This window comes from Histoplasma capsulatum, genomic scaffold (assembly GCF_000149585.1).
Source record: "Histoplasma capsulatum NAm1 scaffold_7 genomic scaffold, whole genome shotgun sequence".
NCBI lineage: Eukaryota > Fungi > Ascomycota > Eurotiomycetes > Onygenales > Ajellomycetaceae > Histoplasma > Histoplasma mississippiense.
The window spans coordinates 1,256,612-1,275,657 of record NW_001813976.1 but is presented as its reverse complement, the minus strand read 5'-3'; the positions used below and the strand labels follow the sequence as shown (position 1 = coordinate 1,275,657).

The following is a 19,046-nucleotide window of genomic DNA, read 5'->3' as shown; positions in this document are numbered from 1 at the left end:
AAACCCCCCAGCCTCCGCGGGGTGATACCCAGCCGGCACCGCCAACGCGGCCCATGGCGCGCGCGCGCACGCCCGCCTTGCAGTAGAAGACGATGTCCGGTTTATCTCCTTCTCCCGAAGACGATGACGACGACGGACGACGACGATGACGATTCCTCGGCCTCTGGCTTCCGCGAAGCCGAAGCGCGTGAGGAACTCGTCCGGCGGGAGGAAGAGGGCGTCTGGGTGTGTGCCGATGGGGATGTTTTGGGCTGTGGGGATTATGCCGGTTGCGCGGAGCTCGGCGGGTTCGCGGACGTCGATTAGGATGGGGGCCGGGGTGGTGCTGGTTGTGGGGAGGGAGGCGGTGATCTACCAGATTTGGTGGGAGGTGTTGTTAGGTTAGCTAGTTTCAGTCCAGGCGCGGTTGGGAATGGATGGGAGTATTGCCAGCCAGCCAGCCAGCCAGCCTGCGCTGGCTCGGGCTCAGGCTCAGGCTCAGGCTCAGGCACGTATGCGATGAAAAAAAGAAGAAATCGACCAAAATAAACAAATGATAGACAAATTGAAAATACGCACGGGTCGGGTCAAGAGATTGGATGGGGCATAACTATACATACCTCCTCAAACCCATACCTCTTGAACTCAGGATTCCGCTCCGCAATCTTGTCCGCCGCCGCCGCCGCCGCCGCCGCTGTCGAAAACCGCCGCGTGGCCGTATCGCGCTTCCCCCTCTGAGTCCAACTGACACCATTCGCAACTTGAAACCATCCGGCGGTCGCGGCCACACCGCGCCGCAAGGACAACGGCAGCGGCGACGGCAACAGCGCCGCCTGACGCCGGGAGGGCCCGGTCGTCAGTAGCCGTGAAGGAGCAGCCGTGCTCGTGCGGGTTCGTAGGAACTGGCTAGCTAGCCGCGGCGCGGAGGAGGAGGGGGAGGAGGGGAGGGAGCGGGCGACGGACATGGCGGGTTCGTTAGTTGTTTATTTACTTATTTAGCAGATGATGATGATGATAGGGAGAGGGGGGGTTTAGGAAAATTCCCCCGGGTGATTGTGAATTAGAGATGGGAGAGGTGTGTGTGTGTGTGTGGATAGTTACTTACTCCGTAGTTAACGTACTTTTTGTGGCGGGCTGCTGGATGATGTCAGCGGAGCTCAGTAACTAGTTAACTGGTTAACTACGCACTACACTGTAACTTACCAGCTAGCTAACCAGTGAAAGCCTCCAGAAACAGTTGGAAATGAAGATTACTCTGGGGGTCGAGGTACTACGTAGGCATCACACTCAGGCTTTTCCAGAGTAGGTTGCCCGGACGCCTAACAGCGCAGGAAGTTTCTTGAATCAACTAACTCTCTTCCTCCCCTCCAGTGCTGAAAATATTAACTGCTGGCACATTGCATGTACTGTATTGTATGTATGTACAGTACATGTACGTTCCTCTTGCATGCAATTCTGCAATCAGTCGTTCTCGTGTAGGGGAACGAGCGGTGGTAGCAGTCAGGGAAGTCGTAGGACTGCTGGAAAAGGGAGAACCCCCCCCTTGAAGGCAATGAATGAATGCATTGAATCGAATATTAAGAACAATATAGCTAAGAAAATGAAATGAAAGATGAATTCAATGATTAAAAAAGGACTATTACTATGCGATATAAAAACGAAAAAAAAAAAAAAAAAAAAAAAAAAAAAAAAAAAAAAGCAAATGTTTTCTGCTCAATTCTCCTCTCGTCTCGCGCGTCCCGGCTCCTGACTCCCGTCTCCTGACTCCCCGTTTCGCACCCAAACATCCTGTAACCCCCGATACAATCAATCAATCAACCCCCTTCCAGTTCTCCCATTCCCACTAACGCCACCTCTTTGTTCTTTAATTCTGTCTATCAGATCCATGACACCTACGTCTCGGGTAGGATTACTATATGCCTCATGGTGCGCTGTTGCTGTTGGGAGTAGTTGGCGGTTTGGTTCGTCGTCATCGCTGCTGATTGGTTGATTAGGTTTCAGCGGGTTTCAATAGTGCCCCATGTCATTCGCCCAATCAAGCTGTTCGAAGAATAGAAAGGCTGTCTTATCGGTGGCGGGTTGAGGGTTTTGTTCATTGGGCTTTCCTGTGTTTTGTGATTTTTTTTTACTTTCTTTCATTCTTTTTTTTTTTTTTTTTTTTTTTTTGAAGGGAGGGGGCAGGGAGCGAGAACGTGAAAGAGAGGGTTGGTGTGTAAAACATTGCGGGGTGATGGATGGATGAATTGGGGAGAAAACATTAAATGTAATGCATTAAAAAGATGAGGCAGGAGAGTCATTTATTCAGGTCTTCGGCGGAAAACGAGGGGACAGTCATCCTATTAAATAGTTTCAAGATGTTAGTTATTCTACTTCCTCTTCTTCTTTCTCATGATCTGAATCAACAAGACATGGGCGACTCACTTCAGGGAAAATCGTAGCGAAAACTCGAATATCTTCCGACGTGGGCGTGGTATGATGTTCCCAGTCGAGAAGCATACTAGCCTTGCCAATCATAGCCATCAAATTTAGTTGCGCGTACGTCTGGCCCAGACAATAGTGTGGGCCCGTGCCGAAGACCAGGAAGTTCTTTGCAGCCTTATCCGCTTCGCCGTTCAGCCATCTCTCTGGGTTGAAAGTATCCGGATCCGGGTAGGCTTCCGGGTCATGCGTGGAGGGCCAGACAGAGGGGATGATCATGGAGCCCTTGGGCAACGTGTAAGTGTCCGTGACGGGGAAATCCTTCTTGACCATGTAGGGGACCATGATTACTGGCGGACGGTAGCGGAGGGTTTCTCTGACGACAGCACGGGTATAGTCCATCTGGTCAAGGAGCTCCATGCTGATGGGGACATTGCGATCACCGCCTCTGAGTCTCAGGTTCTCCTCACGGACTTTGGCGAGGATCTCGGGCCTGTCGGACAAGAGTTGGAAGAGCCAGGTGGAGGCGCTGCTGGTGGCGTCCTGTGAAGCAAACAGGAAGGTGAAGATGGTCTGGGCGATTTCATAATCGGTGAAGTCGCGCAGGATGTGGGCTGGTTTTTCCGAGTCCTCCACGGGCAGGCCCTTGGCGATCTTCTCGCGATAAGCGGCCGAGTCCAACATATTCTTGACCCAGGCGTCCATGATGCAGGTGACCTTCTCGCCTTTGGCCATGCGAACTTTACTCTTGACAGCGCACTTGGTGAACTCGCGCAGGACCATATCTGACGACCTCTTCCCGTACCATGTCTTGGTGAAGGGGATGATGATGGGGAAGTTGACCAATTCGAGAGCGGCAGTGATCAGATAGTAGTCGTCCGCGACGTGTTTGACGGCCTCGTCCGACATGTAGTGGCCGACAAAAGTGCGACAGGACAAGGCGGTCATCAATTCCCGGAAATGTGGCATCCACGGCTCAGGCTTCATGTTGAGCTCCTCGGATCTCTGGACGAACATGTTGTAGAAGCGATCGTAGACATCTTCCAGCTGGGGCAAGTAGTTGGTCAGGGCAGCCCGAGTGAAGAGGCCGTTCAAGCCCTTGCGGAATTCCACGTGTTCCTTGCCGTCCAGAAACACCCAGTTGTCCTTGCCCAGGAGTTTGTGAGCGACATCGACAACGCACGGTTTCACATATGCTGGTGAGTTGAAAACCTTGCGGGACATATCGCGGGTTGACGCGATGACGACGAACCTGCAGGCGCAAACGCGGGGCGTGCGCATGTCAGCTTCTTTCAAACGTAAATAGATATGTATATATATGTATATATTACATATATATATATATATACAAATCCACAGGGGATACCATGAAAGCAAGAGGGAGAACCATACTTGTGGAAGACGGAGACGCAGCTCAATTCGCCGCTCGCCCACTTCGCCTGGTACTCGAGGAACTTTGGATTCACCGACTGAAGGAAGGGGCCCATGAAGGGGATCTTGAACCTGGGGCCTTCGATGGATCCCTTGAGCCAGATGTATTTCACTGAGAAGGGCGAGAGTCAGCGCTTGTTCTGATGCCCCTGCTTCTTTGACAAACCCATTGGGGCAAATCAATCATGCTATCAATCATGCTATCAATCACGATATCGATGCTTATAAAAGAACACACCTTGATCGTACGTGACGAGGAGCAGAAATATGGTGAAGATGGTGGTCCAGAGGGTCATGCCGTTGTAGAAGGACATCAGCAGTCCGGATCGATCCCAGCCGACAGAGGAATCCAGCCCGACATCAGGGACGGGAGAGTCCAAGGACCCATTGAGGGTGTCCATGGCCGATTGAATGAATCCAAGGAATCCAAGGAATCCAAGCAATTGAAGGCCAAGGGTGCTTTTTTTTTTTTGTCGGGACGGCTCTGAAGGAGCGTTAGGGACGTTGTAGGGAGCCTCAATCAGGGAGGGGAGACACGAAACACCAAAAAACCCGAGGGGGGCGGGGAAGGGGAGGAGCGTGCCGCGCTGCAGGACGCCGGGAATCCCGGGGAGAGCAGAGGTTGGATGGGAGCGATCAATCCAGACAATCCATGCACGGCAGCGAGGATGGAGGATGGAGGATGAGTTGGGTGTGATCTGGAATGTGGATGGGAATTGGAGGACGAACCAAGGAAGAAATACCAGCAACAAAAAAAAAGGGATGTTGGTGGTACCTGGTTGGTATTGGTGGTACCGTAACGTAACTCTCGAAAATGGAGATGATCCAAGTCTGGATGATGCCAAAACAGCGCTAAGACCCGGGCGGAGTGGCCAGCAGCCAATAACAGGCCAGGCCCTGACTGACTCAGCCTGTGGTGCAAGCTTGGCTTACATATTATTTAATTTTTTGTTACCGGCCATTCCTGGAACGAGGTCGGTACGGAGTACTCCGTACCCGTGGACGCTGTATCCATCTCGTCCCGGTCATGTGACACCCCCGGCTATTCGGCGATGGCGTCAGGGACAGCGGCAGAGGAGCTGGGCCGAGATGCAAGACGCCAGACTGTCATCGGGGGATATCATCATAGATACGGAGTACTACCATCGATAAATATCATTGCTAGTATCATCTTCAGAATTTGATACCTTTTTTTTTATTGATCTACATAGAGTGGGAAGCTCCTATGACTGCCAGCAGTGATCATATATTATGTTCGATCAGTATCTATACTAGTTCAAAATAAGATTTATTACAATAGTAGACAATGAGCTTAAATCGCAGTATTGCATTTCCGCTCGAGACTTTGAATTTATACCTTTTTAATTTCAATTATTAGCACTATCAATTAGCCATGCTATCATATATATATATATGTATATATATCATGTTATAGTAAAAAGATATTAGAGTATGAAGATTCTACGATACTGGTATCTCCATATCTTGATCTAAAAGACACAAGCAACGAAGTAGTATTTTTTATCTGTAATTAATACAATGTTTTCACCATGCCTTTATAAAAATTTAGTGCCTCTTGGCCGTGTGGAATTAAAATTCTCCATCCCCGAATTGCATTTGCCATTTGCCATTTGAATCAATCACTCAGCAAAAGCACAATCCACCCACCACCCCGCCTCCTCTTTTCGAACCAGAGAACACTTTACAGATTATATAGTAGATGACTACGTGCTATTTCCTGTCCCACCCGCAACGGCAAAGCTCCTCCCCAGCTAGACCCAGCCACCGCAGCCAGCCCAGGAGGCCAGCAAAACCCCCCGCCCTCCCCGGGACTGCCAGTGAGCAGCGCCCAGTGACTTGCCGGAGTGTCATCGGGCGACCCTGACTGCTCTCCTCACTGTAGAGGACGCGCGCCTCCGCCGTCGTTCTTACAGCAGCGTAGGGGAGTTATTATAAGTTAGCACATCCAGATACGAACGAACTGACTTAACGACCGTCCACTTTCCGTCCATGTAACCCAACTACTTTAGTCCCCTCGTTGCTCGGGGATTCCCTAGCGGGAACAAGGAGAGAAGAGAAAGGGGGAACAGGATACAGAAAGAACAAACGAAAAAAAAAAAAAAAAAGGAAAGAAAAAGAAAAGAAAAGTAAAGTTTTTAAGTTTTTTTTTGGTTGGGGGGGGAAGGGAAAGGAGAAGTTTTTGGTTTGGTTTGTTATTGGTTTTTGGATCGCCTTCCTGGTAGTTAACTCGCTAGGGGGGTTAGTGAGCGAAGCAGGTTTGATGAGCTTAAAAGTTATCGCTATGTGGTCTATGTTTTGGAGGTCCCAGTGTCGCAATGCGGGTAGTTAATTTGACTTGCGCACATTCATGTTGCAAGTTGGTGATGATAGTACAACACCAGAAGAAAACACAATCCTTTTGCGCGTTATTGTCCTTTCCTTTCCTTTTTTTTTTTTTTTTTCCTGGGCCTTCAATATGAGGGTGGCATAACTGTAATAAACTACCATGATCTATCTAACTATTGATTTTGGTTCGTTGCAATTGCAATCGCAATCACATATGCGCATTCTCTCCAGTAGCTCCAAGAATCAACCAGGTGAAACAAACAATGAACAGAAAAAGAAAAAAAAAAAAATAAAACATAAAAAAAAAAAAAAAAAAAAAAAAAAAAAAAAAAGAATCACCTCCCAAACCCAAACCATCCCCCCTTCTTCGCCTCCTTCTTCGTCTCCGCCGCTGCCTGCGCATCCTGCATCGGAAAATCCGCGTCCATCCCCGCACCCGAACCAGTTGCGAGCCCCCCCTTATTAGATCTCCGCGGATAATCGATATAATTGAACGCAACGTCCAGGAACAGCGGCTTCACGGGTACCGGCTCTATCTTGGGCGGATACGTCACCAGCCGTGTCAGGTCGACATGGCTGCCTGACGGTGGGTACTCGTTCAGGCGCTCAATCATGGGCGGTGGCAGGAGGCTATCTCCTCCGCCTCCTCCGCCTCCTCCGCTGCTGCGTTGGGAGGAGAGACGCTCGATCTCCACGATGCCCCGGTATTGCCAGACGAGGCTTTGGAGGTGGGCGTGCAGCGCGGCGGCCTGTGGACTGGAGACCTCGAGGCGTGGTGGGCCTCTGTGTGCTTCTTGCTGCTGATGCTGCAGGCTGTACGTGTCGGGGCGCGGAAGAGCGGTGGACGCGAGATCCAGCGCGCGTGAGAAGAGCGCGAGGGCATTCTTTGGGCTGGAGAGGAGGGCGTGTGCTCTGCCGACTGCCAGACACCTGATTTTGATAAGTGTGCGTTAGCAGACGGAGGCACGTTGTATCCTTTTGGTGTTAAGGGGTAAAAGGGAAAAAAAAAAAAAAAAAAACAAAAAAAAAAAAAAAACAAAACACTACCTGAGTGACTGGAAATAATTCCTTGTTGCATTTAGCTCCTCCACGAAGTCGACGTCTCCTGCAACGCCAGGCAGCTCCCGGATGAAGTCCAAGCTCTGGAGGGTCGCATCGTACAGCGTAGTGCGTTCGCGCAACCGCGCGAGTCGGCGGCCGATGCCTTTGCCACTGGATCTCCTAGATTTCTGCTTCCCGCCGGCTGCTTTCACTTGCTCTGGTTTAAAGCTGAGACCGTCGTCAGTGCCACACAGTATCCGGTTGCGGCCCACGCGCCATCCCACCAGCGCGTAGTTCACTGCTGTCCGTGTCACTTGCAGTGCTTGCATGCGTTTGTCCGCCGGGTCAATCCCCTCGGCGGAAAGCTCATCAATAGTCGTCTTGGTCGCGTCCACCGCGTCCTGGCTAGCGCTTATCACGTTATCGTAGTTCGCTGCTTTTTCACTGAGTGATGAAGATTGGCCAGCGGGGCTCGAGAGCCACGAAGATAGCTGGGCTTCTGCTAGAGCAGCGGCTGCCAGTGCCTGGGATATAGCCGCATCTTCCAGCGCGACTGTCCGGGACCTCCAAGTAATGGTCTGTGGGATATCCTGGATGGTGACGCCGTCAGCCGCCGGTTGTTTATTATTAGAACCCCGCTCGACGAAGCAATCTGGGTCGATGGCAGTCACTTCTCCGCGGACTGGGGAATCGGATGGTACGTTTTTGATCGCGATGGATTCTAATGCTGCCGACCGGGGCAGCTTTAACTGGTAAGCCGCATATCGTAGACCTGGATCGATGGAGGTCGATAAAAGATCTCGATAGGTTTCCCTCTTCGCTTTCGTGCTGAGCGCGCCGTATATTACTTTTGCAACCGAATATTGTTGTAGACACAGGTCCCATCTCTTCTTTTCCATCCAGAACGCCCCAAGGAGGGAAGCTAGATAACCCCGCGCCTCAAGGAGGTCGATGTTGGATGCGGAAGACGCTGACGGATCTTGAAGGACTGAAACCAGTTGTTTTCCGTATAGAGTCGCTTTATTCAAACGAGATATTATATGCCGTCTTGCAGAACTGGCAATGCCCTTGGTAGACGGGTCTGCGGAGTGGGTCGACTTCATATGCATTGCGGTAGCCCACGCTCGCTCCGCGCAGAGGAGTATGAGAAATGCGAAGCTGGTTGACTGTCAGCAGGAGATCTCCTCTAGTCGATTTTCTAAAAGATCAGCGAAAGGCTGAATGGCATATGAAAAACATACTTGGTGTCATTGGCGACCTTCTCTGCTGTTATCGTAGGTTTCGGAGAGTACTTTTTACCACGCGGGGTTGTCTGGCCCAACTTCTTCCGTATGGTATGTAATCTGCGAGTCAACTGTGTTCGATATGAATTGTAATCCCCGGCCAGCAGAGCGTCTTCCCTGTGGCTAACTATGAAGCTGGTGATGTCCATTGCTGTGGACCATAGTAGGCCGTCACGGTCTTATGGAAGCAGCCCACGCCTAATCCACAGACTTTTAAGCGTATGTGACGCTGATCCTGTGATGTTTGAAGGACATTGTGCGGTGGCCGGCGCCGGAGAAACCTGCGGGCCGCGGACGCAGCGGAAAAATATCCTTTGGTCGTTTGTTTCCCGCCCAAGGAATCTCCGCAGGAAAAGTACTAGTTACAGCTCTATCTGCTTTGACAAAACAGTTGCGATCTAACATCCTGTTAATGCTGTTGAATCTGAAGGTTCTATCTTTAACCATAGTGAACTGGGACACTCAGCGCCCAGGCTTAAGTGCTTGCGCTTGTTTTTCCTTGGTCCTTCCCTTAAGGTTGCGGATCATAGCAACTTGAATTTGCTCTCAATCCTGAGTAAGTTTTTGTCAATTCTCTTTTCTTCTAGTGTTTATATTAGTTTTATATATAATTATTGTTGTTTAGACATTATACATTTTGTCGGGTTCGGTATGGCTATGCAATTGGTTTTTGCAAACTCCTTTAACTGACCTCCTCCCCTAGCCATTTGCGATATGCATTTCCCGTTATAACCACCGTTGAAATCCTCTTCTTCATACACCCGGCTCTGGTTCAGGGGATGCTGGAGCGAGCAGCTCAGCGCCTTGAAAACGCAGGAGAATGTCTTTTCCGCCATTCGAAGCGCCACGCTCGCAGCCGTCGAGTTTTACATCCGGAATTCTGGCATCATGGCGTTGCTGACATCGAGGCTCCCTTGTGGAGCTCTGATTTCCTGCACCCACCGCGATCCTCCTCGTCCGCCGCTAAACCCTTACCAGCTGCCGTTGAGCCATTTGCCGTTCTCTTTAACTACCATCTTCCAAATACGCGCTTGGAATGCTTATACCCGCCAGAAACACAAATATTTGCACGATATTGCCTTCCTCGCATCATCATCAAAAGCTCCGCCGAATGTAGGAGAAAGTCGGGCAGCCGAACTTATTATTCAACGAAATCTGGCGAAGTGGCTCAATCCCAGTCGCGCCATGAGGAGGTTTCACCGGAGCCTCAAGATAAACAGAACTTTGAAGGGTCGAAGGAACTCGAAGAGTCGCTGGCGGAAGGGAGGGAGGAAGAGGAGGAGGAGGAGGCATTTAAGTACTATGACCTTTACAAAAGTCCTCGAAGACCAATTACTCTCCCTAAGCGGCGAGCGTCTCCATTGTTGCCTGCTGTGAGGTTCGGGCTGGCGTATTGCAACTTTTATCGACGCCAGCAGGAGACGATGTCACGAGTCCGGATGAAGCAACTAGGGTTGGCATGTTCTCGGAAAACTAGGGGCTTTCGTACAATTCTCACCCGTGGAACAAAATCCAAAAGACGGCGTCGCGTTAGCAAGGATGGGGAAATAGTTATAGATCCCCATATTCTGCGGCGGCTTGATCGATATATTAGCAATAATTCTCCACGGAGCTGTCGGGCTGTATGGAGACTCTATCAAGTTGTCAAGGACCAGAAGCCCGAGTACCATCCACGCGTCCTTGCCTATCTTTCAGAATCCCGGGAACCTGTGGATCGAATCCGTTCGAGACTAGCATTTGAAGCTATCGAGATTGACCAGAGAACTCCAGAAGACTATGGCCACGTAACGAAGTCTCTTATCCAATGTGAAGGGAATATCGATTGGGTTAGGGGGATTTGCAAGGAAGCAGTGTCGAAACTCAAAGGAGAAAAGTGTTGGGACATCGCCATGGTTGCGTTGGTGGACCAGATGAAGTGGAAGGAGGCATTCGAATTTTTCTCCTTTAAGCCCTATCTCCCGGAAGGTCAGCCATTCAAACGGATTAAATATCATGAGTTATCGAACATGCTCAGCTTACCGGAAAGAGTTTTGAATTTGCTTGAGTTGCTACGCGAGAAAATGCTAGACCTGTCGGAAGCTACTCCGCTGGTCGGCTTCTTAGTTCACTTGGTCATCAAGAAGAAAACTATATTGAGGCAAACCCCTATTGAACAAATTCTGCTACTGTTCTACAGCCTTCATGCCATTCGCTTACTCGAGAGTCAACATTACTTCTGGGCCTTGTCGACGTTACGATATCTAGATCTCGAATTAAAAACCACCCCGCGCCCTCGAAGTGTACTGGCATTTTCGCTTATTGATGGGTACCACAAAGCCCCCTGAGAAGGTTCTTGCTGGACTTTTGAAAGTCGTGGCCGTACTGCGGAAACCTGAGGCTACTAACCAACTTCTCAGGGAGTTTCGGTTATTCTATGAAAAGCCGTCGGAAGAAGCATATCAGATCGCACTCACAGCATTTTCCAGACTTGGTGATTTCCGGAGGGTAACTGATTTATTTAAATCCTACGTGAACCATTATGGCCAGCCCAGGAAGCTCAGGTTGGTTAACCCTCTAATATACGTTAATGCCGCAGTTGGCAGGGTTTATCAAGCCCGGAAGCAGCTAGAAAGGCTACGTAGCGAGTTCTCGCTGAGCCCTGACGTGACGAGCTGGAATATTGTCCTGACTGCCCACGCGAAGGCACGGGATAAGCCCGGAGCGCTATCAACTTTTCAAGAAATGATTGCTACTGGGTTAAAGCCAGACTCGCATACACTCGGAATCTTAATGGGGATGTTTGCGAAGGACGGCAACGTCGAAAGCGTCATGGATTTCTTGCAGCTTGCTAGGGGATATGATATTCAACTCAACATGGCAATGCTTCACCCGGTGGTGGAGACCCTCTGCAACAACCGAAAATATGATGCTGCCGAGAAATTTGCAGATACGGTGATGAAGCTAAAGGCTCCCGGCCCTACTACTCGCATGTGGAATGTCATCCTGTGGCACTACGCTTTCCTCCCTGACATAGATTCTATGCTAGCAGTGCATGATCGGATGAGAAAACTAGGAGTGAAATTCGATCATATGACGTATGCAGCCACCATCCTGGCTCTTGTTCGCAGTGGAAACCATGATGATGCTATTCAGGTTATTCGAAGACTTGAGGACCGTCGCCAAGTTTCCGTGACCCAATTCCATTTCGCGATCCTTTTGTATGGCTATGCACTGGCAGGGGATGTGGAAATGATCGAACATACCCAGGGCGAAATCATGAAAAAATTCGGCCACCTGAGTCTCAGCTCGAGACTATCGGTGCTCAAGGGGAAAATTCATATGGACAAGAGGCTTCTCGAGGAAGGGAAATACGTTGGGCATAATAACGAAATTCGATTAGTGAATGCAGAGGCGTTTCTGGATTCCATTATGAAAGACTTCGGTATCAGAGAGTGGGCTACGAAAGTTCCACAACCTGGGGCAAGTCAAAAGTCTGTCCGCGATGCCTTTCCTTCTGTGTATTACGAGGAACTCATCTCCGCCTACATGAGCCATGATGCAACTGTGAGGGCGAAGGAACTGGCCGAGAGGTTGGAGAAGAAACAAAACCGCCTCATCAGGAATCCGAATCTTGTGCCACTCAGCCAGTTGGCTCAAAGAATGAAGCTCCAAGCGAGAGATAGAGGGTTCGACATGGTCGAGAAACTCTGGAGGAAAGCATTTAATCAAGCCAAACTTGGAACAGCCATTACAGCTTCTTTCAAACCCAACCGCTCTAACAATCCTGATGACCCTCAACCCGTCCCTATAAGGCCCATGTCAACTGCTCAGCGTTTTTCTCTTTCCGAATGCCTTTCTGTGCTCATGGAATGCTACGCAGAGCAGAATCTCCATTCCAAAATCGCCGTCGTTATATCGGAAGTCCAAAAGTCTGGCTTTGTTCTGACGACCCATAACTGGTCATCCTATATTGAACTACTTGCTGTTTCCTCCAGACGAGAGGACCGACTGAATGCTTTTATTCTCTTTGAAAAACTGTTCATTCCTAACTACACTGGTTGGACACAGGTAAGGGCGAGATCGACTGCACGGCCCAGCCATACTCCATCCACATTTGCTCTTCAGGAGAACAGACATCACTATTCCTCCCGCCGGCCTGACCATATGGGCTACAGCGAAAGTTATGCATGGTCAAACTTGAGCCTGACTACATGCAGCCGTCTACGACACATGGCTACGTCTAGCAGCCGCGCTAGTTGACGCCAGGGCGCGCTCCGTTCTAGATTCAGGTGAAGAGGTTAACTCGATTCTCCTGTCTGCCCCAATGACCATAATTGCTATGGGGAATGTACATGACCCCCAAGGAGGATTTGGACAGATATTAAATGAAGCTCAGCATGTCGTCCAGTCGGGCCCTATCAAGTCTGTGGTGGAACCAGGGTTTGGCGAGCAAGGGATAGTTAACCGCGAATCTTCTTTGGAGCCATCCGGGAAGGCTACCGATGCCCATAATGATAACAATAAAAACACTGTGGTTCCATCTCCGTACCACCTCATTCCGGTAGCTACCGGTGTGTCCAGGGAAACAGCACCAGATATGCCTTTGATCAAAACGCTCCTGGAGGAAGACGCTCAGTGGAGACAGATTGAATACAAACGGCGGGTCCAGCGACGTCAATTCTTAGAAAACAACCCACCCTTAAACGGCATTCCTCCCAGATTGCCGCCCCACTTACGTGGCAGGGGCCGGGAAACGGGTCACTGGCAAGTGTTGCGAGAAGTGGGACTCCTCAACACACCCCACCTAGTTCAACATGCCCACCTTGAGCTACCAGAGAGATCTCAGGAGAACCTAGAGGACGAAGAGGAAGGCTTGGGCAAAGAGCGAATCCTCTGGCGCAAAGAGGAATCGGAGTGGCGCAAAAAGGTCAAAAGTGGACGCTGGAAGGACTGGATCCCGGCACGCAATCGAAGACTATGGCTCAAGAAGATCGATTCCCAGAACCTGCCACTGATCCTTCAGTATCTCCGTCTCGAAGAGGATGCGTATGACGTCAAAGATCGGTACCGCAAGGAATGGGTTTTCTGGTGCAGACTGCAGATCTGGAGGCACATGAAAGAGGAGGAGCGAATTGACTGGAAGCTCTACCATGAGAAAAATAGAAGTAAACGCTGGCGGGGCCTTCGGGAGTGGCGGCAAGACCTTAACTGGATCCGGAAGAAGATACCTCTGCCTGGTCGTGTGGATGGCGAATTCGCCAGTGATCGAGACCATGAGGCGCATAGCCTCCATTACCATGCCAAGACACGTTTAAACCAGATCCGGGATATGATGGCTAAGGTGTACAAGCTAGCTTATCAGGATATCTGATTGGAGATGGTTTTGGCTTGGATTTCTTTTTGGGGTCGGTTGCCCATTATTATGTAGATATTTCTGTATATTATTCATGACCCCTTTTTCGATTTTGCTCTTTCGCATCCATTTTCTGTCATACATGTTGGATAAGCACTATCATCTACCATTGCTCTAGCGCTTGAATTGATCATGAACCTGAGTGGAAGCTCCAAGTAGAGTGCATTTCCCAATTAGGCATAATTGAAATATCACATGACCGTCATTGACAACGCGAAATACGCGTTCACGCGAAGGAACAGCCGACGCGTCCTTTCAAGCTTCAAACTCATTCATTTCGATTGCGTCTGGGATAAATTCAATTCTGCCTCTATATTCCCATTAAAACCTCGTCCGGCAGCACACCCATACACATATACAGAGTTTACATACATATCCTGGGGCCTAGCACACAGCTGAAGATTGTTTTGTGTCAATTAGAAGACCCTGCATTGCGGGTTCGTTGAAGATCAACACCCACCTTCACCATGGACCCCCAGGATCGCATCCGGGCTGCCGCTGAATTTCTCGATCCTAGTGAGTGATTCCTAGCCAAAAACTGTGGTATCTAGTAGAAAATCTAATTGTTCTCGTTTTCCTGCTCGCTAGGTGATCCACGGGCGAGAAGGTATATCCAATGCCCATCTCTTGTCCCTGTGGTAAATGTGGCGATGTTTCTAATAAGCGCTGTAGTTATCGAGCGGACATTGTTTTGATGCTTAATCGCGGCTTGCGAAGACTCACGGTATGAATCATCATACCTTCGTTTGATGTTATGGTTTCTGGCCATTTGAAACGTCAGATCGGCTAACTTGTCTTTTTGATCCATTCTGTAGGTCAGCTTAGATGAAATTCGAGCGCACAGTGCAGAATTGGTCAATGGGTTTGTTATCAATCTTCTAGTTTACGGTACGGACTAGTTCTCACTATTGATTGGCAGCCTCCTTACATCGCCGCACGATTACACTCAGGCATTTAATTCAGCATTGAAGGAAATTATCAGCACCCTGCCTAATCGATCGCCAAAGGAGACATCAAACGATACAGTACGTAACTACTGTATGCTATATTGTATGATTTTGGATCCTGGAATACTGACTGTGGCGGACATGGGCAGGTGTACTACTGTGCCTACGTTGGTGCATTTGGCGAGTTTGCTTGCAATCCCCGCACACTTGGCTCCTCTCACCTAAACCGATTGATATGTCTTGAAGGCATTGTTACGAGATGTTCGCTCGTCAGACCCAAAATTATTAGGAGTGTTCATTATAGTGAGAAGAAGGAGGAATTTTTGATGAGGACGTATCAAGATCAGACTATGACTGCTAGCGGGGCGACGAATTTGAACGTATACCCTCAAGAAGATGACGAGGGGAATCCTGTAGGTGTATATGGGCTCTATCTATGGAGACGAGATTCTATCTGGCTAACTCATGTGATAGCTCATCACTGAGTACGGATATTGTATATATCGAGACCACCAAACCATTTCGATGCAGGAGATGCCCGAGCGAGCCCCTGCAGGGCAGCTTCCAAGGGGCGTCGACGTGATACTTGACGATGATTTAGTCGATAGAGCCAAACCCGGTGACCGGATTCAATTGGTTGGAATTCATAGATCCCTTGGAAATCGAAACGCCAGTACAACCAGCTCTACATTCCGTACGGTTATCCTAGCAAACAACATCATCCAACTCAGCTCTAAATCAGGTGGTGGAATTGCGCAATCGACGATAACAGACACTGACATTCGGAACATTAATAAACTTGCGAAGAAGAAGAATGTCTTCGACCTTCTGTCTCAATCCCTCGCGCCCAGTATATACGGTCATGATTACATTAAACGAGCGATTCTCTTTGATGTTATTAGGCGGTATAGAAAAGAATCTTTGATAACGGGGACTCATCTACGTGGTGATATCAACATTCTGATGGTCGGCGATCCTTCTACCGCCAAATCACAACTTCTTCGTTTCGTACTCAACACAGCTCCTCTGGCAATTGCCACCACTGGTCGAGGCTCGTCTGGAGTTGGTCTTACAGCAGCTGTAACGACCGATAAAGAGACTGGCGAGCGGCGATTGGAAGCCGGTGCTATGGTCTTGGGAGATCGAGGCGTTGTATGTATTGATGAATTCGACAAAATGAGCGATATCGACCGAGTAGCGATCCACGAAGTCATGGAGCAGCAGACCGTCACAATCGCCAAAGCCGGTATTCACACCTCCTTAAATGCTCGATGCAGCGTCATTGCAGCTGCAAACCCGATCTATGGACAATACGATACCCATAAAGATCCTCACAAGAACATTGCCCTCCCCGATTCCCTAATCTCGCGTTTCGACTTGCTCTTCGTTGTTACGGACGATATTGAGGATGCTAGGGACCGCATGGTATCAGAGCATGTGCTCCGTATGCACCGGTACCGAGATCCTGGCATGGAAGAAGGAGCCCCAGTGCGTGAGCAGGTCAATAACAACCTCGGAGTTGGGCTAGAAGAGAATCAAGATTCAAATCGTCCGACTGAAGTATACGAGAAGTTTAACGTTATGCTCCATGCAGGGATGTCCGTCACTACTAGCCGGGGACCAAGCAGAAGAATTGATGTTCTCAGCTTGCCATTTATCAAGAAATATATTCAATACGCCAAATCAAGAATCAAGCCCGTGCTCACTAAGGGAGCCGCGGATCATATCGTGGCCACCTACTCCGCTCTTCGAAACGATGAGCTGTCTGGAAACCAAAGAAAAACCTCTCCCATGACCGCCCGTACCCTAGAAACCCTTATTCGTCTATCCACCGCGCATGCCAAAGCACGTCTCTCCAGCCGAGTCGAAGAAAAGGATGCCAAGGTCGCAGAGTCGATTCTCCGTTTCGCGCTATTCAAAGAAGTCGTCGATGACGAAAGGCGCAAGCGAAGAAAGACAGTAAACCTCGAGTCCGACTCCGAGTCTGATGACTCCGACTCCGGAGTTGAGGAGTCGCAACAAACACCTGCGGCTCCACGCTCAAGTCGACGCCCAGGCCTCAGAGGAAGCAGTACCGCCGCGCGAAATGGAACCAACACCCAAGGTGATGACAGCGATGAAAACGACGACTTATACGACGCAAGCCCCCGCTCCCGCCGCACGCAGGCATCCTCCCGCCAAACCCGCAGCCAGCTAGGCGCCACGCAATCCGAATCGCAAATGTCTTTCGCTTCATCGCAGCCCGCATCGCAACTCCTGCGCTCGCAGACGGACGATAATGAGAGCCAGTCGCAGCCACCAATTGCAGAGGCGGTTGGGACGGCGGAATCGCTGCCACCACTCTCGTCCGCGCGGTTGGCAACGTTCCGGCAGGCACTTGGGCCGCTCATGAGGTCAGAACTGTTCGAGGGGGATTCGGCGGGGGTGCGGAATGTGATTGAGGCGGTAAATGAGTCGATTGGCGCAGCGGGTGGAAGGGCGTTTACAGCCGCAGAAGCTGTACAGGCGTTGGGTGTTATGAATGAGAAAAATGAAATTATGTATGCGTCCTTCCAATTCCCCTTGCCCTCACCACCCCACACACATTTCCTTTTTCGTTTTTCTTTTATACCATTTTGCTAACCCTGTCGCCCATAGGTATCTCGGTGATGAAACTGTTTACCGCATCTGAGAAACTTTTCACGTTATTATGTCTTTCCTTCGCCAATTTCATGTACGTTGCCTAGGCTCAGCCTGGTTTGTTCTTGGGAGAGGATAGGATGATGAATGATTTAAAAAAAATGCAGAAGCGGTTTCTTTCCACAAAATCCCACTCCCTTTATTAATGAGTGTACGGGGGTGTTTCTCATTTAGTCGGATCTACCAATGGCGTGGAGGAACTTTTTCAAATAATGTTTGTTTTCCTACTTGCAAATGTTATTTCATTGTCTAGAGGGAAACTGGAATTTATTTATTATTTTTCCTCTTTTTTGGCTGGCATTTATGCATCCCCCTTTTTTTTTTAAATAAAAAAGAAGAAGAAGAAATGGATTTATAACCTAGATAAACAGAAAATCATGGCAATCATAATAACCCCCCGGAAGAAAAAATTGTCTACAACAGTTATATCCCCTTCCGTAATTTTTTCCCCTTTTTCTTTTCAGTATGATCATTGCAGAGGGAGTGGGTTTTTTATTCACCCAGCATGGCGGTGGCCTAATACCCACCCAATTCATAGTCTATAATTCTCTCTCTCAGATTTATTAACAGATATAAAGTATAATAAAATATCTCCAGGGCAGTCAGAATGACGATTCCAAAAATATAAATCAGCCTGCATGATGGAAAACTCCCCCTTTCGCCCATTTCCCCTAAAGCACCCACACAACCCCCTTCATGGAAAAAAAAAAAAAAAAAAAAAAAAAAAGTTGCAAAACTCGTAATAATAACAACAACGACAACAAAGCAAACAAGAGAGGATGCAACCTGATATATACCAAGTGCACAGAAAATCTAGATCAACCACCCTACTCTATACCTGCCCTACAGGCTCGATCCTTGTTAACGGCGATGGTGCCCGCGCTCCACCACCGCTGCCAACTCCACCACCACTACCACCAGCACTAGATGAAGACGAAGCAGACTTATTCCGCCTTTTCCGCTCGCTGCCCGACGTCGATGCTGCAGAGCTACCCCTCCTTCGACGCTGGCGGTCGCTCTGGTTACTATTACTATTATTGTTGTTGTGGGGAGGATCATCGGTGTCCGAGACCGGGTTCGGCGTCGTGCTGCGCGAGGAGGTGCGGGAATGCGTCATGGCATCACGGTCTTGCTGGTGTTGCGGTCCCGGCCGGCGTTTCGTAGATGTTGTGGATGCGTCTCTCTGGTGGGAGAGGTGGTGGTGGTGGTGGTGGTGCGAATGGGAGTGGAAATTGGCGTGGCCACCACCGCCACGGCCATGACTACTACCCCCAGAAGGCGTCGTGGGCCTCCTCCCCGCAGACGAAGTAGTCGATAATACCGGCAGAGGTAGTGTTTTTGGCGCCCACAGGAGCCTCATCCACCAAAACCAGCCGCCCGCCATCTTCGCGTGCTCGCGCCGCTGCTCTTTCAACTTCCGCCGCAGCGCCGCGCGGCGCTCATTCTCCTTCTCCCAGTAGTCGGAGCGGTATTCATCCCAGTTCTCAGCGGAAGGCGGGAGAGAAGGATTTCGGGAGTAGGAGGAGCTTG

At 49.7% G+C, this 19,046-nt stretch overlaps 6 protein-coding genes across 6 annotated transcripts in view; 2 read left to right on the top strand and 4 right to left on the bottom strand.

Annotated features, from left to right (window-relative positions):
- HCAG_06014 (predicted protein) overlaps nt 1–944 on the bottom strand; it is a gene marked incomplete at both ends in the record, with an annotated part of 1,556 nt that extends 612 nt beyond the window's left edge. The window contains 2 exons of the mRNA XM_001538359.1: nt 29–351; nt 600–944. Coding sequence (XP_001538409.1) covers nt 29–351; nt 600–944 — 668 coding nt within the window. The remainder of the gene's footprint in view (nt 1–28; nt 352–599) is intronic.
- Nucleotides 945–2,276: 1,332 nt separating this feature from the next.
- On the bottom strand, nt 2,277–4,229 carry HCAG_06013 (cytochrome P450 61; the record flags this gene model as incomplete). Its single annotated transcript, XM_001538358.1, has 4 exons — nt 2,277–2,315; nt 2,401–3,686; nt 3,764–3,940; nt 4,067–4,229. The coding sequence occupies 4 exons, from the start codon at nt 4,227–4,229 to the stop codon at nt 2,277–2,279; spliced, it is 1,665 nt and encodes a 554-aa protein (XP_001538408.1).
- A 2,280-nt stretch (nt 4,230–6,509) lies between these two features.
- HCAG_06012 (conserved hypothetical protein) lies at nt 6,510–8,647 on the bottom strand (the record flags this gene model as incomplete). Its single annotated transcript, XM_001538357.1, has 3 exons — nt 6,510–7,104; nt 7,222–8,373; nt 8,457–8,647. The coding sequence occupies 3 exons, from the start codon at nt 8,645–8,647 to the stop codon at nt 6,510–6,512; spliced, it is 1,938 nt and encodes a 645-aa protein (XP_001538407.1).
- A 630-nt stretch (nt 8,648–9,277) lies between these two features.
- Nucleotides 9,278–13,848, top strand: HCAG_06011 (predicted protein; the record flags this gene model as incomplete). The annotated part of the gene is made up of 3 exons (XM_001538356.1): nt 9,278–10,463; nt 10,777–12,545; nt 12,775–13,848. The coding sequence occupies 3 exons, from the start codon at nt 9,278–9,280 to the stop codon at nt 13,846–13,848; spliced, it is 4,029 nt and encodes a 1,342-aa protein (XP_001538406.1).
- A 509-nt stretch (nt 13,849–14,357) lies between these two features.
- Nucleotides 14,358–17,508, top strand: HCAG_06010 (DNA replication licensing factor mcm3; the record flags this gene model as incomplete). Its single annotated transcript, XM_001538355.1, has 8 exons — nt 14,358–14,406; nt 14,445–14,478; nt 14,563–14,614; nt 14,706–14,752; nt 14,810–14,915; nt 14,987–15,250; nt 15,312–17,377; nt 17,475–17,508. 8 exons carry the CDS (start codon nt 14,358–14,360, stop codon nt 17,506–17,508), a joined length of 2,652 nt encoding a protein of 883 aa, XP_001538405.1.
- Nucleotides 17,509–18,781: 1,273 nt separating this feature from the next.
- The window catches only part of HCAG_06009 (predicted protein), a gene marked incomplete at both ends in the record, with an annotated part of 1,205 nt that continues 940 nt past the window's right edge, over nt 18,782–19,046 (bottom strand). Inside the window, one exon of the mRNA XM_001538354.1 lies at nt 18,782–18,918. Within this exon, the coding sequence (XP_001538404.1) occupies nt 18,782–18,918 (137 nt within the window). The remainder of the gene's footprint in view (nt 18,919–19,046) is intronic.